At 35.9% G+C, this 27,516-nt stretch overlaps 1 protein-coding gene across 1 annotated transcript in view; it reads right to left on the bottom strand.

The window, feature by feature from the left end:
- CERKL (ceramide kinase like) overlaps positions 1–27,516 on the bottom strand; it is a 138,977-nt gene that overhangs the window by 73,012 nt on the left and 38,449 nt on the right. Inside the window, exon 2 of the mRNA XM_064373284.1 lies at positions 6,692–6,934. Within this exon, the coding sequence (XP_064229354.1) occupies positions 6,692–6,934 (243 nt within the window). The remainder of the gene's footprint in view (positions 1–6,691; positions 6,935–27,516) is intronic.

Below are 27,516 nucleotides of genomic sequence, written 5' to 3'. Positions count from 1 at the left end.
ATGATAATTTGTTATGTCTGCAGACTCTTACAGTGAATTTTTCACACCACTACTTACTATAGTAGAAAGGGTTCAAATGTCAAACTAACATGCTTTTGGTCCAAGATAAATAGTAATTATTAGTAATTATCCCTATTCTTTTAATTAAGCAAATTGTACAGAACTATGTCTTCATACATTTATTTTTTTCAGTTACAAATTTGAAAAAATTGGGATTTTGGTTTAAGAAGATTTTCTTTTGTTAACAATCCTTTAAATAGTTAAGTAGTGCCACTAGGCATTCAGAATTTAATACAAACTAGTTTTTCTTTTTCTTTTTTCTAACATGGCTGACCACAGACCTTGGATGCCAGTTCTTCTTAGAAAGAAGATCAAAGTTACTGTCAAATGGACAAGTTTCTAATGGAAAATTGAGAGAACAGAGCCAGGACCTTTTGGAGTGCCCATGGGAAGAAGCTGGGGTGCAAAAAAGAAAAGCAGGTAGACTCTGGCAGTGATCAACTCCCAAAAATCTCAGGGCCCCACCCCTTGCAACCCAGGGCAACGTTATTGGTGGCAATTTGGGAATTTCCCAGGGACAGAGAACTCAATGGGCAGCTCCTGCAGGTCTTTCCATACTCCCCTCAGACCAAAACTGAGATAGCGATCACCATATTGGTTGTGCACCAGTGGTGGGCCTCTGCTCTGCGCAGGGATTCTCTACCCTTGAGTCTCTGTAGCACTAGATTCCATACAAACATACCACATAACCTGTTCTGACTTTGAAAAGCCCAGGGGACCAGCAAGTTCCCAGGGAGTTATGGAACCTCTGGAAGTCTATCCCCCAGGGCAGGCCATCTATAATGGAGTGGGGCACAACCTGCCAAAACCCCTTTGGGACAAAAGAAATGTGAGCACAATCCCAATCGCTAAAGGGGGCAACGCCATGTCAAGAAATGGACACGGAGAGGGAGGTCATCTCTGGCAATGCCCTCACATCCCATACACTGTTGAAGATCAGCAGTGGTTCTTTCCAGTGGGGGCCAGCATAGGTACTTGAAGAGTTCTTCATGTTTTTCAAGATGGTTTCACCCCTGCTGAAAGTGAGTCTATGCCACTTGGGCTTACATAAAGGGTGGGGTCAAATTCCCCATCCCCACACAGAACAGCAGTGTCCCAGCAATGGAGGACATAGAAGTCATGGACTTGCCTGCCCTAGACTCGGGGAAAAGGCTCTGCCCCAAGACCATTTTGGTGGTGGCCTTCAGAGGGGCATATCCATAACCTACAGCCACACTATGGCTGGGAACCAAAGGACAAAATCTTTATGAACTTAAGGTCATGAGCCCTGTGATGGGGCATGATAGAAAAGTAGATCGCATTCCTGCCAGTACTGGAGAAGGAGCTAGTGCACCTCCCCACCCCAACCCCCAGCCCCTGACCCCAAAGGCCTCAGCACACACCAACACAATCTCTTCCTGCCACTCCCCTGTCAGAGCAGGTGCTTCTTTCTACTGGACATCAACCTAACTGAGGGCAAGCTGGTTCTTAAGTGCCACCTACTGGATTGCAGCCTGAACTGTGCTATCAAATAAAAAGCCTGCTACCAGAAAGGCTTAGTGCTACTCCACAAAATAAACTTCCTGAGACTTCTGCACCCTCAGCCTCACATGAGATAGTGTGTCAGTTCATATATCCAATACATTGCTACAACAAGCAGCATCTAAGAAAGCTACTACACCTAAGAAATCCAGGGTCTTGGCCCCCTGAAAACACTCAGAAACAAAGTCAAATGATCACACACAACATACACCACAGTCATACCCTCAGGGGGAAAAAAAGTTTAAGTCTTGTCCAAACAATAGGAGATTCAAAAGTAAGAAGCAGCAGCCCCTTCAAATAAAAAGGGATCAGCCCAAGAACTCCAACAGTACAAAAAGAATGTCTTTACACCTCCAAAGAATTGCACCAGCTCTATAGCAATGGATCCTAACCAAGTTGAAAACTTTGAAATGGCAGATTAAAGAAACAAAATATGTATTGCAAGGAAACTCAATAAGATCCAAGAGAAATTTAAAATCCATTTCAAAGAAACCAGAAAAACAATGCAGGATATGAAACATGAGATAGCCATATTAAGGTAAAACCAAATAGAACTTTTGGAATTGAAAAATTCACTAAAAGGAATATCGAAATACACTTGGAAGCAGGCTGGGTGCAGTGGCTCACACATGTAATTGCAGCACTTTGGGAGGCCGAGGTGGGCGGTTCACCTGAGGTCAGGAGTTCGAGACCAGCTCTGTCAATATGGCAAAACCCTGTGTCTACTAAAAATAGAAAAATTAGCCGGGTGTGGTGGCATGCACTTGTAATCCCAGCTTCTCCAGAGGCTGAGGCAGGAGAATCACTTGAACCCAGGAGGCAGAGGTTACAGTGAGTTGAGATCTCCACTGTACTCCAGCCTGGGCAACAGAGCGAGACTCCATCTCAAACACACATAAGCACACATACACACACACACAAGTTTTAATAATAGACTACACCAAGTGGAAGGCAAGATTTCAGAGGTTGAAGACCAGCCTTTCAAATTAACCAAGTTAGCCAAAAATAAAGAATCTGAAAAATGAACAAAGCCTTTGACAAACGTGGAATTATGTGAAGCAACCAAACCTATGACTTATTGTCATTCTTGATGGAGAAGAGAAAGAAGTAAGCAAATTGGAAAACATATTTGAAGCAATAATTTAGGAAAATTTCCCTAAGCTTGCTAGAGAGGTTGACATCCAAATATAAGAAACTCAGAAAACACCTGCAAGATACAAGATGGCATATAGTCCATCAGACTATGCAAGGCCAACACCAAAGAAAACAATCTGAAAGGCATCTAGAGAAAAGGGCTAAATTACCTATAAAGGAAATCCAATCAGACTAATAGAGGACTTGTCAGCAGAAACCTTACAAGCAAGAAGAGATCGGGGGCCTATGTTTAGTCCCCTTAAAGAAAATAAAAATGCCAGCCAAGAATTTCATATTCTGCCAAACTAAGCTTCATAAATGAAAGAGAAGTAAAGTCTTTCCCAGGCAAGTAAACACTAAGAGAATTTGTCACCACGAGACCTGCCATACAAGAAATACTCAAAGGAATTCTAAACATGGAAACAAAAGAACAATACTTGCTACCATATAAGCACACAAAAGTATAAAGCTCAGAGATCTTATAGAGCAATTACACAACTGAGACTGGAAAACAACTACCGAACAATGCTCAAATATCAAATTTATAGAAACAAAACCTCAAATATCAATGTTAACCTAGAACATAAGTGGCCTAAATGCTTCACTTAAAGGACATCTGCTGAATTCAAGAAACCCATCTCACATGTAATGACAACCACAGGCTCAAAGTAAAGGAATGGAGAAAGATCTAGCATGCACATGGAAAATAAAAAAAAAAAAAGCAGATATTGCTATTCTTGTATGAGGAGAAACAGACATTAAAACCACAACAGTAAAAACAGACAAAGGAAAGCATTAAATAATGATAAAGGGTTCCATTCAACCAGAAGATTAACTATCCTAAATAAATATGCACTCAATATCGGAGCACCCAGGTCCATAAAACAAATACTACTAGACCTAAGGAAAAAAAGATAGCTATACAATAATAATGGGGGACTTCAACACCCCACTGACAGCACCAGACAGATCACCAAGGCAGAAAACTAACAAAGGTATACTCTGGACTTAAGTCAGACTCGACCAAATGGACCTGACAGACATCTACAGAATATTCCACTCAACAACACAGAATATACAATTTTCACATCTGTACATGGAACATTCTCTAAACTTGACCACAGTCATAAGTCACGTCTCATTAAGATAAAAAAAAATCAAAATCATATCAAGCATCTTCTCAGGTCATAATGAAATAAAATTAGAAACGAAGAACAAGAGGAATTCTCAAAACCACACAAACATATGGAAACAACAACATGCACCTGAATTTTGGATAAACAAAATTAATGCAGAAATTAAAAAAAAATTGAAACATGAAAATCAAAACAAAACAACCAAAACCCCTTGGATAGGCACTTTAATAAATATCAGAATTACATGGACCTGAAAGTGAAAGAAATTTCTTAAAGACAAAACCTCTTGAAATACTAATTTTAAAAGAGAAGTGCCAGCCAGGTACAATGGCTCATGTCTGTAATCCCAGCACTTCGGGAGGTCGAAGAGGGGGAATCACTTGAGGTCAGGAGTTTAAGACTAGCCTGCCCAACATGATGAAAACCCATCTCCTCTAAGTAATACAAAAATTACCCAGGTGTGGTGGCAGGTGCCTATAATCCCAGCTACTTGGAAGGCTGAGGCAGGGAGAATTGCTTAAACCCAGGAGGCAGAGGTTGCAGTGAGCCAAGATCGTGCCACTGCACTCCAGTCAGGGAGACAGAGTGAGATACTCAAAAAAAAAAAAAAAAAAAATGTAGAGAGCTTTGGAGCCTCAACCATTCATTTGTGTCTGATGAAGATGGCCCAGAACTGTCTTTGTAGGGAGTGGGATAAGGAGTCAGCATCTCCCATAGGACTCCCTGAGTCCACTTTGGTACAGAGATGGAGCAGTAATGTATCAGTCTTGGTTAGGTTCCTTCACTTTCATTAGAGGATTTTAAAACTGTTTGTTTGCATGAGTTGATTTAAAAAGTCAATCTATTTGCTTTTAATCAGCAAAATCACTCTGTTCTCCAAGACCATGCCAGAGAATGACTTCCTGAGTGCCTCCATTTTCTTATCAAAATCAAAGGTTCAGAAAGTAACATTTTCAGAGGATGGTACAGCAAAGGATATGTAGTTTATTCATCTCTGTAATTTGTCTACAATTTAACCCTAGACCAAACCAAAACATCACGCATTAAGCTGAATATCTGGACAGTGTTTTTTGTTGTTGTTTTTGTTTTTGACAAGTCCCTCTACTCCTATAAAATTGCTTTTACTGGATTGAGCTTTGTTGTGATGTCCTCTGCGTCTTACTTTCTACTGGTTTTATTGCTGAGATATATTGAAGTTGCCTCAGCCTAGCCCTTCATAAGCCCCATAGGAGAAGAGTTCTTCGGACTTTAAGTGCAAGAAAGATATCTGACTCTCCTAATTAAATGACATATCCTTATTTTATAGACAAGACCATGCAAGTCTTATGAATATCTGGTCATGTTAATAAATTTAATTCCATTGAAATTATTTTCATTTTTATTTTTACTTTTTAAATCACTTGACATATATTTGAAATAACACTGTAAAAGATTCACTATTAAAGTGCTTTTATTTAATTATACATATTTTCTATGTTTTCAGAAAGATAAACTACACTATGGCCTCTGTGGGTTCTTGCCTCTTTGCAAGAAGCAAGTCTTTTTGGAAGTCCCAAAGAGGCTAACAGGGAAGCATGGAGCCACTTAGTAAGAGGGTCTTCCAATTTTAATGTAATGTCACTTCAGCTCATCTCCCAGGAGCATAACTTTATTAGCTGGCTGCCTTTGATCAACTTGGGTCCTCATGGTTTTCCTTATCAATGATGCTGAAACTGGAAATTTCTAACATCGCTCTGTGACTGCTCTTTGTCTAGCACCCATTTCTGTCCTGTGCCATCTAACCCTAAACTATGCCATCAACTACACAAGCTGCCTCCACTCTGATCGACATGGCAAACAAAAAGAAACGAGTTAAAGGAAAAACAAGCAAGATTCACAAACCTACGACAAAAAGAAATCAATCCTAAAACAGATCATATTTTAACTACATAACTTCTAGAAATCCAAATTGCATCGTATTTGTACTTATGAATTGCATATTTGTACTTAGGAATTTTATTTAGTATGCAAAATATGAAAATGTCATTTAGAAATTTCAGGTACACTGAATTCATTAGCAGATATATTCTAATGAACATGTTCTCTTTTCTCTGGATACTAACCTTTATAAAAAGCTACTGTGAAATAGGTAATTCTCAATTACCAGAGTATAAAGCATGGCCTCTTGTGATTATTCAAAAACTTCTTATTTTTAGGCCACAGAGCACATATACACACTTGCCATCAGTGTGTGAGTGGAAGGAGGATACATTCTTACATAAGTTCAAAAGAGACATTAATAGAAAAATAAATATGCTTCTAAAAACAACTCTCAAGTGAGCTAAATTATTTAAGAATTTTATTTCATATTTTTTAAGCTTCTTCATGAAAATGGTCATTCAAGAGCTACTTCTCAACTCAATTCTATGAAGCCAGTATTACCCTGATGCCAAAGTCAAACAGTACAGAAAAAAACTACAGAACAATATGCTTTATGAATATTGATGCAAACATCCTCAACAAAATATTAGCAGACCAAATTCAATAGCATCTTTAAAAGATAATACACCATGACTGAGGGGGATTTATTCCTGGAATGCAAGGGTGGTTAAACATATGAAAATCAATTAATGTAAGATACCATATTAACAGAATGTAGGGAAAAATATGATTATCTTAATGTAGAAAAAGTATCTTACAAATTTCAACACTTTCTCATGACGAAAACACACAAAAACTAGGAACAGAAGGAAACTACCTCAACATCATTAAAAGTTGCTTTTATTCAAAACACATCTAGATTAATCATCTATATCAAGGAAACTGAGCTGATTTTAAAAATTCCCATAAGGAGTACTTACCTGCCAATATTTTCTTGAACTGTCTAAACCATATGTCACAGTGGTCTTCACTTAAATTAATAAGATCAAGTGTAGAATTCTTTAGTTTATTTTGTTCCTTTTTCAAGCAAATGAAGAGTGTGATACCTAATAAAGTACCACTTCTCTGCTGTTTAACAGAACAACGCCGTTTCAGTTTCACAGAGAATATGTCTTTGAGTTCAATAAATTCTTCTTTACATAGCCAGTCATACTTAGAATCACCTGAAAAAAAAATTTAAATTTTCAATTAAAACCATTGTATTCCATAGAGAGGAACAACAGATACTGGGACCTACCAGAGGGTAGAAAGTGGGTAAAGGGAAAGGATCAGGAAAAATAATTAATGGGTACTAGGCTTAATACCTGCTTGATAAAATAATCTGTACAACAAACCCATATGACACAAATTTATCTATATAAAAAACCTGCACATGTAACCCTGAACCTAAAAGTTAAAAATGAACTACTGCTAAGAAAAAAAAAGTGTCTATATCTTAAGTGTATGAATAATAGTTGAAACCAAAAAATACCTTTATCATTTGTAATTGTATGGATTGCCCTTTATGCCAGTCCCTATATGAGATGGAAAGGGAAAGAAAATATAAATTGGGTTTATTTTGTCAAGAATTAGATTAAAAATAGAATAAATAGAAGAGAGTCCCTGCTACACAGGCCTACAACATTCAACATCTGAGGATAGTCAATGTATGAAGAATTCCAATAACAAACAGGGCGACATTTTAGTAATAAATTGGTATCACATGAGGAGCTCTTTGGTACTAAGGATAAAGTAAAGAAACAGAGAAAATAGTAGATAGAATTCACCAGCAGAAGTGAATTTATGACAAATTGTTGAAGGCAGCCTTAATGAAAAGGAAATATACATTCCCATTAAAGTAACACATATGAAAAAGAAGAAGAAAAACAATTATTGTGAGCAAGAAATATTATCAACTCTGTCAATCTAAAAGGAAATAAATAGCCCCCTGAATCTATCCATAATCAGACTTAAAAAAAATACTGGCATAAAATTTTCATGACTTATCTTTAAACTATAGGTCAGAAAATAATTACTGTGGAAAAGATCGTTTCAATTGACTCTCAAAGTAGACGTGTTTTAGACATTAAAAAAAGACTTCCAAAACGTCTGCCTTGGCCAATGTGGGATAATAGAAACTAGTTTCACCTTTCACCTAAAACTACAAAAGCACAATAAGATACATGAAACAGCAGTTTTCAGACATTGGACATCAGGTTGCACAGGACAGTGAAGCTGAAGAGGGGGAAAACAAAGTGAACCCTATGATAGCCCCAGCCTATTGCCTGCTCACAGGACAGGTCACAGGACAGACAGGAGAATCCTGATGGGGCCTGGTGGTCTTCCTGAGTAAAGGAGAACTTTGGATTTAGGAAGGCCAAGGTGACTAAGACCAAGTGAACCCTGAGAGTTCACTGTGCAATTTACTACAGAAGATAAGGGTGAACAGTGAACTCTGTAGATTTTCAGATGTCCCCTCGAGACTTTAACTGAAAGTATTGACCAGCAGATGTGTCAAACCAGGTAAGAACTACTAAAAGAATTAACAGAACAATGCTCAGAGATGACACAGGTGTTCCCACCAGCCAAAGGGGAAAATCATGAAAATTCATATGACATTATGGTAAGTATTTAGAAGAGTACTGTTCCTGGCCGGGCGCGGTGGCTCAAGCCTGTAATCCCAGCACTTTGGGAGGCCGAGGCGGGTGGATCACGAGGTCAAGAGATCGAGACCATCCTGGTCAACATTGTGAAACCCCATCTCTACTAATACAAAAAAATTAGCTGGGCATGGTGGCGCATGCCTGTAATCCCAGCTACTCAGGAGGCTGAGGCAGGAGAATTGCCTGAACCCAGGAGGCGGAGGTTGCGGTGAGCCGAGATCGCGCCATTGCACTCCAGCCTGGGTAACAAGAGCGAAACTCCGTCTCAAAAAAAAAAAAAAAAAAAAAAGAAGAGTACTGTTCCTTAGTGAGCTGACTAAAGGCTGCTGTGATTCCAACTAACAAAGCTTAAAAGCAAGCCCGTCAAAAGGATGACACTGTTTCCAGGTAACTACATTCTAGAACAATGCCAAAAAATATTTACAGGAATTTTTTAAAAAATCCAGCAACTCTACATGGTAAAATTCACAATATCACTTACCTAATCCAAAATCACTAGACATGTAAAGAAGCAGAAAATATATGAACCAAAATAGGAGAAAAAGTAACCAATAGAAACAGATACAGAAATGACTCAAGTGCTAAAACTAACAGAAAGCAGAGACTCTTAGCTTTTTAGCCCTTTAAGTACAAACAATGTTATCCTTCAATTGGAGTAAGGATGATCCTATGGTCACTAAGACGGGAGAGGGAGGAAGGGAGGGGGAGGAAGAGAGGAGGAGGGAGGGGGAGGAAGGGAAAGCAGGAGAAGGGGAGGAGGGGGAGGGAGGGAGGGGAAGGAAGGGAAGGGAAGTGGGAGAGGGAGAGGGAAGGGAGAGGAAGGGGGAGGGAGGGAGAGAAAGGGGAGGGAAGTGGGGAAGAAAGAGGGAAGGAGGGGGAGGAAGAGGAAGGAAATGGGAGAAAGGGGGAGGGAGAGGGGGGAGCAAAAAGAGAAGCCTTTTTCTCAATTATTGTGGTCATGGGATAGGGTAATGCTAAACATTTTCAGGCCTTTTATTTCTTAGAAGACTCACATTTCAGGTTTTCTCCTGGTCCACTTCTAGAGTTAGCCAGTGACCTAAAACTCAACACTCTCAAAGTATCAATTCAACAGGTTTTTCACCACTTAATCAGTAGAGTAAAAGTATTTTATGAAATGCTCTGCATGTCTTTAGAAAATGAATGGTTTGCCCTTCCCCTGGTCAGTAAATACTCACTGATTAACCTACATCAGTCAGACTTTTCTCTAGTGCAGCAGTTCCCAGACTCTTTAGTCTCAGGCCCCACCGTGTACCCTTAAAGACTGAGGGCCACAAATAACTTTGGTTTATGTAGGTTATATCTATCTATACTTATTCTATTCAAAATTAAAACAGAGTTTTTAAAGGACAAAAATGCAAAGCACAAAGCACACACTCCATTAGGACAAGGCCATCACCACGCATCCCATAACTTCTGGAAAACTCCACCATATCCTTGGAGAGAAGTAGAGTGAAATACTTCTTAGCAATATTATGTAAACTTGTGACCTCACCAACCCTGAGTCCCTGGACCACACTATTTTAACACATTTTAGACTGTTTGTTCCTCCTGATCATATTATGAAGTTACATTAACAAAAATTCTTGTTTCCATTTTAACACTCATACTTGTCACAGACTGAACAAGAGTCCCTTCAATCTAGCTCTTTTGTTACAAACTATAGATGTCTTTGAAAGCAGCCTTACTCTCTTATAAAAACAGTGTTTCAACTTCATCTGGATTCCTCAAGAAGTCCTGATTCTTTTAAGGAAGAATATCTTAGAAATTAAAAGTTGAATAGTATGGCATTATATACAAAGGAAACCAAACTCAGTCACAGCAAATCATCAGTGATACACTTGCATCTGGTCAACTTATTACCAGTTATTTGCACCTGTTGAGCAAGCAGGCTTATGGCCAAGGTCCCCAGAACACTTGGAAGAGACCAGGGAGGTCTTACGCCCTTCCTCTGCCCTCAAGAATAAAAGCAAGCAGGCTTACCAACGGTCATGAAAAATGCTCACGCTATGATGGACTACATGGAAAATAGTGTCCTATGAAGTTTAAGGAAGCTTGTCTTCCACATGGGGGTGTTGCTTGGCGTCTGCTTCACATTGGTGAATGCATATAGATAAAATGTATCATTTACCCACCTAACTTGTGGGCTTGGTTATATTTGTGGGTGTTTTCCAAAAATCAGCTAGTGAAACAACAAAACTGAATATCTTTCCATTTCTTTTTTCTTTTTCTTTTTTTTTTTTTTTCTCTTAAAGACAGAATCTTCTTATGTTTGCCCAGCCTAGAGTGGAGTGGCTATTCGCAGGCATGATCATGGTGCACTACAGCCCTGAACTCCTGGGCTCAAGTGATCCTCCTGCCTCAGTCTCCCTAGTAGCTGGGACTACAGGTGTGCACCATTAGACCCATCTCACTTTTGTATTTTTTTTTTAAGAGTTGCCTCTACACATGCTTTGCCTTATTCTAACTGGTTGCCTATTTTTTTCTTACCAATTCTTAAAGCCCTTCAAATAATCTTGAAATCAGTCCTTTATTATATACATTGCAAATCATTTCTTCTAGGCTAATTTTATAATATTAGTTATGATTTGTACCACATATAAATGTACAGTTTCTTCTTACGTAGTCAAACCTAAAACAGTAAGAGCACAAAGGAAGGAAGCCAGAGGGTGAGAGGGGACAAACAGCTACTGAGAGAAAGAAAAAATCAAAGTGATGAAATAAACTCTTTTCACTTTTCATTGAAGTCCTGTGCTTTAGTCTGAATTTCACGTTTGTGCTTTACTTTACTTAACAATTCAATGACTATTCCAAAGTAAAACATCTTGTAAAGTGCAAATTTAAAGATACTAAACCAAGTGCCAACATCACACTCATTACTGAAATGCAGAAGGATTTCCAAAAACAGCTCAAGAATACCTATTATCAATTACTCATTCTATTCAATTATTCTAGACATCCTAGTCAATACATAAGGAAGTGAAATAAAAGACAGTAATTGATGGTTAGGGGAAAAGAGGATCTGAAACTGTAACTATTTAAAGGTGTTATCACTTTTTTTTTTTTTTTTTTTGGTAAAATCCAAAGTAATAAACTTAAAGCCATTAGGCCTAATTTAAAAATGCAGTGAGGAAGCTGGTTACAAATATGTCTACATCCAAGAAGGCATAATGGAGTTAAAGAGATTCCCATATCAATTAGCATGTTATGTCTAGGAATAAACTTAGCAAAATGATTCTAGACTTGTGTGGGATAAAGAGCCATTCAAAATCTACTGAGAGACAATGAATTGAATAAGTGGAGATACAACAAGTTCCAAGATTACATATTTTCCGTGACAGTAATCTCTTTATTAATAACCACTTATAATAGAACTTCAATCAAAAATCACATTTTTTAATGTAAGGAATGGACAAGGAATCTCATTAAATTATTTGAAACTTTTCTTAAAATAATTACATTAAGAAAATGTTTTAAAAGCAATGAAGGAGCCAGGCATGGTGGCTCATACCTCTAATCCCAGAACTTTGGGAGGCCGAGGTTGGCAGATCACCTACGGTCAGGAGTTCGAGATCAACCAGGCCACCATGGCAAAATCCTGTCTCTACTAAAAAAAAATTACAAAAATTAGCCAGGTGTGGTGGCGCACACCTGTAACCCCAGTTACTCAAGCGGCTGAGGCAGGAGAATCGCTTGAACCCAGGAGGCGGAGGTTGCAGTGAGCTGAGATTGCGCCACTGCACTCAAGCCTAGGTGACTGAGCAAAACTCCATCTCTAAACAAACAAATAAAAAGTAATGAGGGGGAGTAGATGCCCTATCAGATATATTTGGTAAAGCTATAACAACAAAAATATCTAGGGATAGAGAAATGAACAGATCAGGAAACAATTACACATTTAAAAATTCACTGATGTGATCATGGTAGCAGCTAAGCTCAGCTAGAAATAGCAAAGGATGATTTAAAACCGATTAATCTTTTGTAAAGGAAATGGAGCCTTATTTCATAATATACACCAGTATTTATAGATTAGAAATTTATGTAACCATAAATAAAAAATCCCTAAGACACAAAGAAGACAGAGATCAGTATGTTTAACATTAGAATTATTTAATACCTATAAAGTGCTAAAGACTCATAAAAAGTCATAAGCAAAGGCCAAATGGACAGAAATGTTTGCAACATATGACAGTTACATAATCTATTTAATCAAGAAAAACACTTTAATGGTAAAGTACATAAAAGACCCAAGCAGGCATTTCACAAAAGAAGAAATGCAAATTGATCGGTGAACATATGAAAAAGTTCAACCTAATTAGTAATCAAAGAAATGCAAATTGAAACAACAAGATACCACTTTTTGCCTTTTAGATTGGCACAAGATCAAAAATAATGCTAAATGATGGTACAACTAAAGGGAAGTAGCCCCAGTGCTAGTAGGAATGCAAAAAAGGTAATTGCTGAAGAACAAGTGGGGAATATGTATCAAAAGCTTTAAAATGTTAATTGCAGTAATATTTATAATAACAAAAATATCTGAAGCAATATTCATGTTCTTCAATAGGAGAATGGTTGAATAAATCATAGTCATCTTCTGCAGCTCATAAATGAGTAAGTGAGATCTCTGTATTCTGGTCTGGAAAGACATTCATGCTAAGAGGTATGAAAAAGTAGAATAAAAGTAAGTTACAAAGTAATCTGAGGGATCTGATCCTGCTTTTATTAAAGGAGATAAAAAGAAATCCCAGTGGAAAACACAACAAATTTAAAACTGGTTGCCTATTAAATATCCAATATGAGGTATGAAATATGAGATTAATTTTTTCTGATAAAGCACCATAATTTTTCTTTCCTATAATCAGAATTACATTATAATTATTTTTAATGTAGAAAAGGAAAATTCTTTAAAATATACACGGTTTTGATTCAGCAATTTACTCCCAGGAATTTATCCTAAGGGAATAAATAATATGCACATTTAGCTAAAAGAATACTTACCCAAGCATTATTTGAGTGAAACTTGGAAACAACCTAAATGTACAATAATGGAGTATTTGTTCTGTAAAAAAAAGTATCTTCATATAACAGAAGGCTATTCAGCTATTAAAATGTAGAGGTCAGTGCAGTGGCTAATGCCTGTGATCCCAGTGTTTTGGGAAGCTGAGGCAGGAGGATCACTTGAGCCCAGGAGTTTGAGACTAGCCTGGGCAACATAGTGAGACCTCATCTCTACAAAAAATAAACAAAATAAGCTGGGCATGGTGGTGCTTTCCTGTGGTCCCAGCTACTCAGGAGGCTGAGGCGGGAGGATTGCTTTAGCCAGGGATGTCCGGCCTCCAGTGAGCTGAGATCACACTACTGCACTCAAGCCTGAGCAACAGAGTGAGACCCTGTCTCAAAAGTAAATAAAATGTAGAGCTGACTAGAAAGGTGTTCAAAATAGTACAGCACATTTCCATTACTGTTTTGTATATATTTATAGAATATATAACATATGTGTAATGTTTTCATATGTATATAAGTATGAATATGCATATGAAAATTTGAATGGTAATGAGATTGTAAGTTTACTTTGCTTATATAAATGTCTAATTTGTCTTCAGTGAAAATATTTCTGTGATTAAAAAAAGACTGTTTCACTTGCTTATCCTAAAATAGTTTGATTTGTTTTAATTTAAAAAGTTCCATTCCCTAAAAAATAAGGGTAGCTAATACTTAACATGTGCTACACACCAGACACTGCCCTAGGCACTTCATTTGTATTATCTAATTTAATCTCTACAACAAAAAGTAGATGCTTTCTCCTAAAAGGGAAGGAACTGAAGAAAGAATGTTAAGTAACTTGTCTATGGTCATACATCTGGTAGAAACAGATCCATGATTTGAATCCAAGCATTTTGGATGGTTGTTACCACAACTCCTTATCAACTGACCCATATAAAGACCTTCAAGGAAACACTCATTAACCCTCATCTGTTCTGGTTTTTATTAAGGTATAAATTACCTAAAAAAATACAGATTTTTAAGGTCCAATTCCATGAGTTTTGTCAAGTATATGCACTCACATAATCACTATCCCAATAAAGACATAGAATTTTCCCACTATTCTAGAACATTTCCTCATGCCACTCTCCAGTAATTTCCTCAGGACTATGATTTTGATTGTTACTATAGCTTAGTTTTGCCTTTTCTAGAACTTCATATGAATGTAACCGTAAAGTGTGTGCTTCTTTGTATCTGGTTTATTTTACTCAACTTTAAGGTTTTTAGTTTTATCCACAGCGTTCTCATAGATACGTAACTGGATTAGTGTCAAGAAATTATCCATATTAAAAATTATAAGACTAATGAAGGACTTAAAAAAAAAAAACAAAACTATTGTATGCCTCTCCTCGGGAGATTTACTGGTCCCACCTTCCTTAATCTCCAACCACTTGCTATTTTTTCTTCCAAATTACTTTTTAAATTATAACTATTTTTGGCAGTTTTATTACAGTATAATTGACCAATAAAAATCATACATGTTTATGTATATGTTTATTACAGCATAACTGACCACTAAAAATTGTATCTATTTATGCTGTACAATGTGAGGTACTGATACATGTTTACAATGTGAAATGATTAGATCAAACTAATTAACATATTCATTACCTCACACCTTTTCTTGGTATGTGGTGAGAACATTTAAGATCTAGTCTCTTAGCAATTTTCAAGTATGCATTATTAGCCAAAGTCACCATGCTCTACAATAGATCCAGAACTTACTCATTCCATCTAACTGAAATTTTCTATCCTTTCACCGTCATACCCTTGCCTCCCGCTCCCCCAGCTCTTGGCAATCAAAATTGTACTCTCTGCTTCTGTGAGTTCGACTTTTTTGGATTCCACATATAAGTGAGATAATCTGTTTTAAATCTAGCCAAACTTAAAACAGTAGGTGAATCACAGTTCTGCCTGTACTCCTTAGGAAAACAGCAAGACGGCATATGTATAAATTAACTGAGGAGTATTTCATCAGAAACTGAGGTGGCCTTCAAGGAGATGGAAAGTTAGATTGCAGCAACCAGGAGCACCCAGAAGTGAAAATTCGAAAATCCTTATAAGGATCTGAGCAGTATTTCCTGCTTTTCCAGCTCACGCTTCCAATCTCTACTTCTGCATTTGTGTGCAGATCAAAATCTGAGGTTTACATATGAATGGTCTTTTTCACAAAGTTACAAGAAGAAATTAAAAGCAAAAACTATAGACTTACAAGAAATATTTAGTTATTTGAAATTAGTAATTTGTGAATTCTGTTTATAAATGTGTAACAATAGACAAATATTCTTCAGCATTCCATTTTTCACAGCAGTAAAACATTATAAATCTCTCAAGTGTCAATATCTCACATAGAAAACCTGATCTATTACTCATTTTGCCAATACTAACCATTTATGTTACATGAGTAAATCTGACCAGTTCTAATCACAAGATTCACTTGATTTTGCACATAACTAGTTCCTAACATGTGTATACACATAACATGTGTATAATATTAGCTTTAAGGAAAATTATTTTCTCACTCTGAATATAGTCTTTGGGAATAAAACTTGTTAGTATCCTATAAACAAGCTTAAAATGTTTGTATTTAAAGTCTTGAGCCATCTAAATATTGCTTAATCAGTTATCAAATTAGATGGTGCTTTGCTAGTTTTTGTATTATTTCTGAAGTTCTCATATGAGGAGTAGACCAGCTGGCTCTGTGGGGCCTCAGGCCACTGGCTTCCTAGACTTGAGAGAGCACTAAGGCAGAAGGTTTCTAAGGTTTCTCAGGTTTCCAGGTGAAAAGCCCTTCAGCTAACCTCAGTGAAGGTTGAAGGTTGAAGGTTCTAGAGATCATCTTATAGAATCAGCTGAAATCTAAAAAGATCTTTCTTTCTCAACCCCCACTCCAAAACACTTACTCTTTGGACATTCTTAGAATACACAAATACATATGAGAAATATGATTAAAGAGAAAAAAGGAAAAACAAACCATATTGAGAGAGAAAATTGTTGTTTTGGGTATATTTAAAAATGGATTGCTTATCTATACACCTTTGCAGTATCACTTTAAGAATGACTCAGACTCATTTTATTTTCCATATGAATCAGAAAAATACTTGTTTATAAAATTTTACTTATAAATTGTTAAGTGCCAAAAAAATTACATCTTATATGGCTGCTTAAATTTTTATCTATGCTAGCTACTCCTGTTATAGTATGAGTTTCTGCCAGAAATAAAAGCAATTGTTTTCCTAATTGTATGTAAAAGCCACATTTCCATACACAGCCCAATATATGCAGACAGTATAGTAAAAGAGAAGTTTAAAAAAATTCCCACATACTTTGGGACATGTATTTCAAATGTAACTTTAATTCTACCTTAATGTCAAAACATACCTTTATTGGTAAAAAATATGAAATGGAACTCTATTCATAAACCGATATTTGATTTCTTATGAGTAGACAAAAATATAGAAATCATGTACTGACACTTTCTTGCAGGTATGAGAATTAAATCCTTATGAATGATATATAATTTTGCTTGGTGGCATGTGGTTTATTATTTGAAATCTACTGGTTCATTAGTATCATACTGGTTATAGCTAGTTGTTTCAGAACATTAACTGTCCTCTCACATTACTTACAGAGATACTGGGGACCATCTGTTCTTGCAAGGGATTTAAGTATACATCTACTGGGTATCATGCTATTTATTTAATTCAGCACCCACTTCCTATTGTTGTATTTTCTTAGGGGGAAAAAGTCAACTTAATTACAGGGAATAAAGATAACCTCTCCTGGCAGGTTACCTTGTCACCGTAAGAGCAAAGCAGGACCTGCTTAAAGTAGGTTACAGTGGTTAATAAGAAGAGCAAAACCAACAACACTTAAGACTATTTAGCAAAGGTTTAACAAAAATAGAACGGTGAATGGCACTTTTAAAAATATTACTGTAAGCCTCGGGCTTGTCTAAATCAATCTTGGCACATCTGTCTGATGTAGACCGTAAACAGGATTAGAGCTGGATTTATCTGCTTGGCGCTAATTGTGCTCACAGTTTCTGCACATGTCCACTTTTTAAAATACTGCCTAAAAAAACAGGTCTGCCTGATAGATGGCTCCCACAACATAGTGTATACGCACACTTATGGTATATTAGATGGTTAAGCAATGTGATGTCTAACAATTTTTTTTTGGCTCTTCAGAATTAGTTATCTAATCCCCTAATTAAAAATACAAAATTCTGTTTGAATACACCACATACTGAGATAAATCTGTGAAGCAAGGGACCAATAATTTTAAATACACTTTAAAGAAGAAAACACAATTTAATTGTTAATAATCAGGTTAAAGCATGGTTTAAACAAATAGGGCTAGGGCTGTTGCTGTAGTTTACTGAAAACCCATCACAATGTATTACTATCCTCAAGATTTATGATATAACATTTGTTAGCAGAAAAGCTTAAGTTCCTAAATACATATCAAGAGTGACAACAAAGAAACAGCCTTCTTATCCAGTAAAAGAATTAGAGAAACATTTTCGATCATTTTCAGAAAGACAGAAAATTCCAGTCCAATATGCAAATGTCACATTTTATCAGTTCAAACAAAAAATATTGAACTTCCATCTGCAGTTTTTTTCATTTAGTTATTTCTATCACGTGTAAATGGCTGAGATACTTAAGAATGTAAGCACTTGAGGATATACAGATATTTTCACATGAAGTCTAAAATGAATTAATGAAACAGTCAAAATCTAAATGTTATTGAATTTTAAAATATAGACAATAAAATGCTAATCTTTATTCCAAACATTTAATACCTATGACACTAACAATGCTAAATTACATGGTTTATGTTTAATCATAAATATCACATAAAATTGGTAAATTCTTTGAAAAAGAACAGAATAATAGTAAATGAGAGCTGTTTGACTTTCAATCACAGACAATCTTCTAAAGCTTTTTTCTTGATGTATGATTTATTCAGATTCTAACTATTCTGGCTAGTTCTTAGAAATTATTTTTTCCTAGATCTCTACCATTAATAAAATGTTATGTCTATATGTCTATATATCAAATGTTTTGTCTATATGTCAGGTTAAACTAGGGTTTAAACAAATAGGGCTGCTGCTGTCTTGCTTTATATAAACAAATATTGAGGAGAAATTGGTGAATTAAGTAAATCCTTTCAACACTTATGATAAACACTTTCATCACCAATTCTCAATTTGTAGTCTCAAAGAGTACACAGGGTAAAAATGATTTTTATAATAGTATTAAAGATGTTATTTATCTTTTTTACCATTGACATTTGTACTAAAGGTGCAAAAGAAATAGTGGATAAAACTCCTGGAGTGTCAGTATGAACCAAGGTGGGGCACCAAATTTTACTAGTAATTGATCATTCTTCACTAACTCAAACTCAGTTTAAAAAATCCGATTTCATTTGACTCTTCTTGATTAAGCAATAACACTTATTTTTTTAAAAATCTCTACCCTTGAATACATTTTAAAAATTTTTATGGGTAATAACAATGGAAAGTATATATACAGCATTTCTGCTACAAATGGAAGTGGTGGTTTGCTCCAGGAGAAGCACTTATATCATTTCAGTGTAAGTGAACAGCTAGCTGAACTAGCTGTTTTTCATAGAACACCACTTTTTACTTGCAAGATCAACTGACAATACAGACTCTGGTATTTAGGCACCAGCATTTGGCAAACATTTTCTGGAAAATGAGCAAAGTGAGTCAATCACTAAAGGAAAGCAACTGAGAGCTTTGTCAAAGAAAAAATACAAGGTTTCAAGTAAAATTAGATTTTTGTAAAACTTGTATGATGATGAGCTTAACAGCTTTCTAATCTTAAAGAATTTTCTTATGAGACTGGCAGTGATATTATTAGACTTTTGAAAATATTATGTAATAAAATGTATCAACACAGAGACTTTGTAAAAGAGTAAACAAAATTTTCCAAAAGGCCAATACAAGATATTATAAAATCATACATGGGTAAAAAATATCCATTCAAAGGATAAGACAGACCAATAAATTTTCAAATAGCAGACCACAATTAAATTGATATGTTTTCAGATTCTACATTATAACCAGCCTTGAAGAAATTAGCACTTGACAAGTTTTGCTATATTATCAAAAGAGAACATCCACAATTATCTGAACATATTATTAAAAGACGCTTCCTTTTCAGCTGTACATGTGTATTAAACTGGATTTTCCTTAGATACTTCAATCAAAACAACATATTCATAACAGACTGGAAGCAGAAGCATTCTGAGAATTCAGTTATGTTCTATTAATCCAGACTTGAAAAAACTCAGAAAGTCAAATACCACATGTTCTCACTATAAGTGGGTGCTAAGTAATGTGTACATAGGAACACAGTGTGGAATAATAGACAAAGGAGATTCAAGAGGGTGAAGGGGTAAGTGTCAAAAAATTATTTAATGAGTACAATGTATATTCTTTGGGTGATGATACACTAAATTCTCAGACTTCACCATTAAGCAATATATCCATGCAACAAAATTGTACTTGTACCCCTTAAACTTACACAATTTTTTTTTTTTAGAAAAGGGAGATTTGAAAAAAATTTAAAATAGTAGAGAGGTATTGCTCTTATGACTGTTTAGCTATTTTTAATACAAATATGTTATTTATTTTAATATGCAATGAACTTATTTACAGTTATTTTTATTTTATTTATTTATTTATTGAGACAGAGTCTTGCTCTGTCACCCAGGCTGGAGTACAGTGGTGCAATTTCCGCTTACTGCAACCTCCACCCCTGGGTTCAAGCAATTCTCGTGCCTAACTTCCTGAGTAGCTGAGATTACAGGTGCCTGCCACCACACCTGGCTAATTTTTGTATTTTTAGTAGAGATGGGGTTTTACCATATCGGCTGATCTTGAACTCCTGACCTCAAGTGATCTGCCTGCCTCAGCCTCCCATAGTGCTGAGATTACAGGTGTGAGCTACCACACCCAGCTATACTGTTATTTTTAAATAGTAAATATTTTTAATGTCTATTTAATTTCTAATATAACAAATATCTATGGTTATAACTTAAATAAACGGTCTTCATGGTTTTCAAAGTATAACGAGGTTCCAAACCAAAAAGCTAGAACTCCTGTTATACAATCTTATAAAGACAGGCATAACCTTATGAAAATGAAGCCTAAAATGGCATGATTTATGCATTGTTTTCATCATCTTATATTAAATACCTAAAGTTTAATTGCTAGATTATTTTTACACTTTCTATGCAACAAGTTCCTATTACATCTGAAACATAATGAAATAAACCAATTCAAAATACTTCATATTCTATACCCTAACTTCATCATGCAATGTGATGGGCTTTCATCATTTTCATTCATTTCAAGAAGGGCACTTTTGTTGAGATTATTTATCCCTTGATTTTACTATCTACTTATGTATTTACCCAGGCCTTTCCTTTTATATGTCCACTTCTATCTCAGTGCCTCAAGAAAAACATTTATAAATGTACAGTGTTGGGGAAGGTCTCCAAAAATGGCATCAATAGAAAATATGACCTTAATGGATTCATCTTAATCATAAAATCTAGTCATTTCTTTGGCATTATCACTTCAGCTACATATCAGTGTACACATATCACTTCAGCTACATACACAGTTCATATATACCATACCAGATGATCTTTGCACCGATTCCTTATGAGCTTCAGATTATGGTAATTGGCCCTTTCTCTAGCTTCTCAGTAATTCACTTCAACAATATCTTCATCATTATCCTCATCTCTAATCTCTGTATCCCAGCACCTCGCTAATGCTTCAAACACAGGCTAGGCTTCCAATAAAATTTGTTATTGGCTGTATTTACTATCAACCAGAAGATCCCTTAATCACACTGTATGCATTTCCACCTCTGGACCTTTGCTCCTTCATTTCCTAGCACATGGAAGGCCTTCTTGACTCCAGTCTTTTCAAACATTAACCAACTGTCAAAGCACACCGAGTCACTCTTCTAAAAAATAACCTGCATTTTTCAGTCCCTCTGAACTATTAAGGTCCACTATTACTCAGATAACATTTAGCCGCATATCAGAAGTTATTAACTTACCAGAAGGTGAAGGTTCAAAGGTCTTTGAAAACCCTTAATCACTTGTTATAAAATACTAATTAAATAGTGCTTTTAAGATGGTGGTAGTGGGAGGAATTAGAGAAAGAATGAAACCGTAGTAGCTCAAATTAAGTCCAAAAGTTTACTTTTTTCATTTAACAAGTTTGAATACCAACTACATTCCAGGTACTTCTTTGTGTATATTACAATGTTAATATTAGTGTAACTGAACCTCCATGGGCAGCTGTTTCTATGAGAACAAAGGATAGAGTGCTTAAACCTTTTGTGGCCTGGACTTGCCGGACTGTAGGAACAGGATGAGATCTAAACCACATGGCTTCTATTGCCAGGGTCTAAGGATTATGTCTGAGTATGGGCTTCCTTATTGGTAAAGGCCCTTACATCTCACGGTTCAACTCACTGATACTCTTTTTTTCCTGAGAACCTCAAGGATAGTCCTATGTACTTTGCTCTCACCTCTGCCATTATTCTCAGTCAAAGTAGTACCTCTGCAGGTCAGATCCCATCACTTCCCAGCTGTCATGGTAAAGATATCGCACAGCCCTCTAAATTATCCAAAGAGTTCTGCTACTTAAAAACAGTAAAAGTCTCACTTTTATACCATGCACATTCAGTTCTCCCCTCAATGCTCTCATTATTTGATCATAAGATGACAAGAAAGTATTCAGAACAACTGTTCAAATTTCAGGATGTCTGAACTCGGCAGGGGCAGATCTGTGTTGCTGGAAAGGAGAAGAACCTTTACCTGAGAGATTAAAGTAATTGTTATTTTTTACTTGAAGACTAGTCCTAGGAACATAAAAGAGGTGGAAGACATTCACCTAACAGCCTTTAGGATATCTGAACTCCTCATTCCACCTTCCTGATGCCAGCAACAGCACCACTGCAGTCAGGGATCATTTTGGGGTGCACAGTGGCAGAGAAGAGAGGGAGGATAAAAAGAAACTGTCAGAAGCCAAGTTGACTGAACATCCAAAAGTAAGCTTCAAACACACCTAATTCAAGATGTTCTAAAAAGTATTTGTAAAAATCCGTTTATTCATATAATGAGTATTTTTAGGTCTAGACTTACTGGAGACAAAGGGAAGGTGATAAGCAATTTTAATATAGTTTATCATGGTTTGATTTTTAAAATACAACTTAATAACATTCAAGACAAAGGTCATGTTTATTTTTAATATGCTAGGCAAATGGGGGATATGAATCTTTCATTTCCACAATTAAAAGCATATAGTTGACAAATACATTTGGTTTTCATTTTTGGCATTGAGAAAGATAGTTAAGTAAATCAGTAAGAATTAATTTCACAAGAAAGAAAAATTACAAGGAAATTACTTATAAAATATAGTCAAATTTCCTAAGTTTCTAAGTTATTTTTAGTTGGAGGAAACCATCATTCTCAGCAAACTGACACAAGAACAGAAAATCAAACACCGCATGTTCTCATTCATAGGTGGGTATTGAACAATGAGAACACCTGGACACAAAGAGGGGAGCATCACACACCAGGGTCCGTCGGGGGGCTGCTACGGGAGGGATAGTGGGAGGGAGGGTGGGAGAGGGATAATGTGGGGAGAAATGTCAGGTATAGGTGATGGGGGGATGGTGGCAACAAACCACCTTGATGTGAATGTACCTATGCAACAATCTTGCATGATCTGCACATGTGCCCCAGAATCTAAAGTACAATAAAAAAAAAGTTTGTCTTAATAAAATTTAAAGTCTTAATAAATACCTTAAATCTTAAGCACACATATACTTCACAAATTATGCTAGTCAGCTTATAATTTAGACTCCTAGTCACATGAAATATGATACCCTACCACCGTATTTGAAGTGAAACAAAATTTTAAAGGACATTTTGGAGTGGAAATTAAAGGAAGCCACTTATATTGAAAAAGCCTTAAATTGATTCAAAAAGTCAGATACTAAAATAAGCTCAGTGTTTTTACCTTGGCATTCTACATAGATGGTAATTATACAAGTGTGTTTCTACTTTATAATGATTTTTAAATGATATTCATCATAACACAATTACTGCCGCATAGTACTATGGTAAGAAGCCAGAATTAAAGGTGAAGGTGAGAAAGTATTACCTGATGAGAAAATTTTAGAGAAAGCTTAAACATTCTAGATCAAGTATTTTATATACTTAAATATACTATGTAGCATGTAATCAATGTAAAATAGCTTATAGGATTAGAGCAAGCCATCCTCTCCTCTGTGCTGTAACACTACTGTCAGTTTTTTTTAGAAAGATAAATTTGATATCAATACGATGTGACACAACTGCATCAAACCTTAATTTCACTCACAGTAAGAAGTCACAGGATTAAATAACACTGTGCAGTCTTTTAGAAAAGTTTATTGCTTCCAGATGGATTCAAGTTTCCTTTCAGCCCTGATTACATCTAATATGCACAGGGTGCCAACATTATAAAGGACAGAGTCAAAAATATCATTTATATAGATAGCAAGGGGTGGAGCAGGGGAACTCTGGCTTCTAAATAGGTTCTGCTAATCAAGTCTTGACTCTTTTTAAGAAATCATAATAAGCATTTAATGAAAAATAAACATTATACTATATAAATATCTCCAATAATGGTTGTTCCACAGAAAAACACAAATCTACAGTAAAGGAGCCATAAAATGACTCCTAGCTCAAGCCGCATGCTCTTTGCCCCCATGTTGGGCTGTGCCATGTGTCACACCGCATGGGGCTTGCTACCAAGATGTCCACCTGTGCCTCTGTAGCAGAAGAGGCATCCATTTTTATTTCATTTAGTAGGAGCACTGTTGAATATAAGCCATTGCAATCAGATATAAATAAAGACCTTCAAAAATAGTGACTACTCAAAGGCATGTTTGCTAACTTTAAGGCTGCACGCAAATGACCACTTATATTTTAAAAAAGCATCTTCTTATGCAACTTAAGTATCACTATCAAAATAAATGAAGTCCTTTTCATAAAACTCCCAAAAAATTCCTTTTCATAAAACTCCCAAAAACTCTCCATATTGCAAATTAAAAAGTAAAATCCCAAAAAAATCCTTTTCATAAAACTCCCAAAAACTCTCCATAATGCAAATTAAAAAGTAAAATCACATCCACTCTATCTAATCTTGGAGAGGAAAAAAAAAGATTGAAGGATTTCAGTCAGTAGATCAGATGTCAACTTTTTAAAATATAGTAAAACCGTAAGACAACTTCTGTATTACCAATTTTCTTAAAAATTTTTCAATTGTTCCCCTGAAAAAAATTATACAAATTACAAAGTTGATAGAATATAAATGTTAAACAATTTATTATAATTACTTAAAACAGATTAGCAATTTAAATATCATTATGGTCCCAAAGCTCTAAAGAGGAGAAAAATGATTTCTGGAAATACATAAAATCTTTCTTACTGGAGAATTGTTTGAGAATGTGGTACTACAATAATTCCTACCCATGCTTAACTTTCTCCTGTGGAGTATACTCAACCAAAACTAAGAAAAATATCATTATGATATTTTATTACACATAATCCTTTAGAGAGACTAAGTTCCTCTATATAAGGAAAATAAATGAATGTTAAAATTTCAGATCTTCACAGAAGTTTTTCACTATCCTTTATTTTTCAATTAGTTCTATAAGTGGTACTTAAAATGAATGTATTAAAAATTTTAAGTAGATTGAAATAGCGATATCTTTCAACTATCTATCAACTGTTTGAAAATGCTTGAAGAACACACATAGCAATCAAAAAGGATGAAATTACATTAAAAAGTAACTTAATGTTATAGGCCAAATCAATAACAGATCAATGAGACAAAGTTCAACCAGTTAGGCTACCAGGAACTAAAACAGATAATGGGTTTTATGTCAGCAGATGACTCATCCATTAAGTATTTCACATATCCCTAATACTAATACGTGTTTGTGTTAACTATCCCTAATCAAATAGTACTTTGCTTCCAATAATGATTAACTATTCTTAAACTGGCCACTGTCTTCTAAATAATATGTATTTGAGTGAAAAATGATTTGAGCTTCATTCACTCTTTCAATATTGTTAACTGGAAACTTTTCACATGCCAGTCTTGTTCCACACAGAGAAGCCTTTTAGACAGAGATCTTCCTTGACTACCCAATAAATAATTGTTGAACAAAGATTGGAACAAAATAAGGGAGCAAGCTGTGTAGGTACGGGTCCAGAATTTCTCGTCTGCAATTCTGAAATGCCCAAAGCTCCAAAAACATTTTTTTCTTAAGTCATTTGGCAGCAAATCCTAAGCTGACCTCATTCTGCAGCTGAATTGACAATGAGATTTCAGTTTTTACTTATCCCTCTTAGCATGGGTATTCTTAATGTTTCATTCAGAAATATTGTTTGATTATGAAACACGACCACGAACCAGTTGTGAGTGTTATATAATATATTATATATACCCCATTCAGCTCTCTAAAAAAAATCAGTAAATATCTCAATTTTAACACACAGCTGGTTCTAAGGGTTTCTGGGCAGAGGGAACGGTAAGCATCAAGGTCCTGTGGCAAAAGCATGTTTAGTGTGTTCAAGGAACAGTAACAGTAAGATGTGGCTGGTGCTAGTGAGAAAGCAGGAGAGGGATAAGGCATAAGAGTAGAGGGGTCAGGTGCAAGTAGCCCATTTAGGGAGATATAGACTACATTAAAGACATTGGATTTTACACTCAACATGCAGAAGAACGATGTGTTGTAATGTACACTTTTAAATTAGCATCTGGGCCGGGCACAGTGGCTCATGTCTATAATGCTAGCACTTTGGGAGGCTGATGCAGAAAGATTACTCCAGGTCAGGAGTTCAAGACTAGCCTGGGCAGCAAAGGGAGACCCCCCCCCATCTCTAGTAAAAGTTAAAAAGAAAAATTAGTCGAGTGTGATTGTATATCTGTAGTCCCAGCTACTGGAAAGGCTAAGGCAAAAGGATCACTTGTGTCCAGGAATTAAAGGCTACAGTGAGCTATGCTCAACACTGCATTCCAGCCTAGGCGACAGTAAGACCCAGTCTTAAAACAAAAACAAAGCTGCTCCATGGAGAAGAGAGACTGATGGGGGACATGGTTAGACAGATATTAGTAATACAATACTCCAGGTGAGAAATGAGAGTGTATAACACCACAATGGTGGCAGTGGTGCTGCTCAAACATGGATATATTTCAAAAGAAGAGGCAACAGGATTTGTTGATGGTACAGATGTAGAATGAGAGAAAGAGTGGAATCTAGCCGATCTCCAAGCGCTTTTGGTTTGGACAGTCAGAATAATTAAGTTCCCACTTACTGAAATGGAAAAATCTATAGGAAGCACATATTTAGAGATTACAGGAGAAAATGTGGAGTTCATTGTAAAACACAGTAAGTTTGAGAAGTTTATTAGACCTCTAAGTTAATATTTAAGTAGAAGATTTATAAATCTGGAATTGAGAGGAGAGCTCTAGAATAGAGATATAAATTTAAAAGACATGAGCATTTAGATAGTATTTGAAGCTAGAAACTAGAGAAGGTCCAACCAGAGAACAGAATCAGAGACAATAAGAAGTTAGAGGACAGACATGGGAAAATGAGAATACCCAAGAAAGAGACTGGGAAAAAGCAGCCCAGTGGGGTAGGAGGAGAACCAGAAGAATGACATCTGAGAAGATAGGTGAAGAAAGTTTTATCAAGGAGGATAGTGTGACTACTTGTCAGACTCTTAATAGGTAAAGTCAGATGAGGACTGACCTTGACAAGTGAGCTGTGGAGTGGTAGGAGTCAAATCTGACCACAGGCGATTCGAGAAGGAATGAAAAATAAAGTGAATCTATAAGAAGTCTAGCTACAAAGTTGGGGGCTGGGGTGAGCAAAAAAAAAAAAAAAAAAAAAAATGGGACTAGGGGCTCTACAAAGATTATC

Source organism: Aotus nancymaae, unplaced genomic scaffold (genome assembly GCF_030222135.1).
Source record: "Aotus nancymaae isolate 86718 unplaced genomic scaffold, 86718_ANA_hifiasm-v0.15.2.pri h1tg000008l, whole genome shotgun sequence".
NCBI classification, from domain to species: Eukaryota; Metazoa; Chordata; class Mammalia; order Primates; family Aotidae; genus Aotus; species Aotus nancymaae.
Note: the sequence above shows the minus strand (reverse complement) of the source record. Positions and strands in the feature narration are given on the sequence as shown.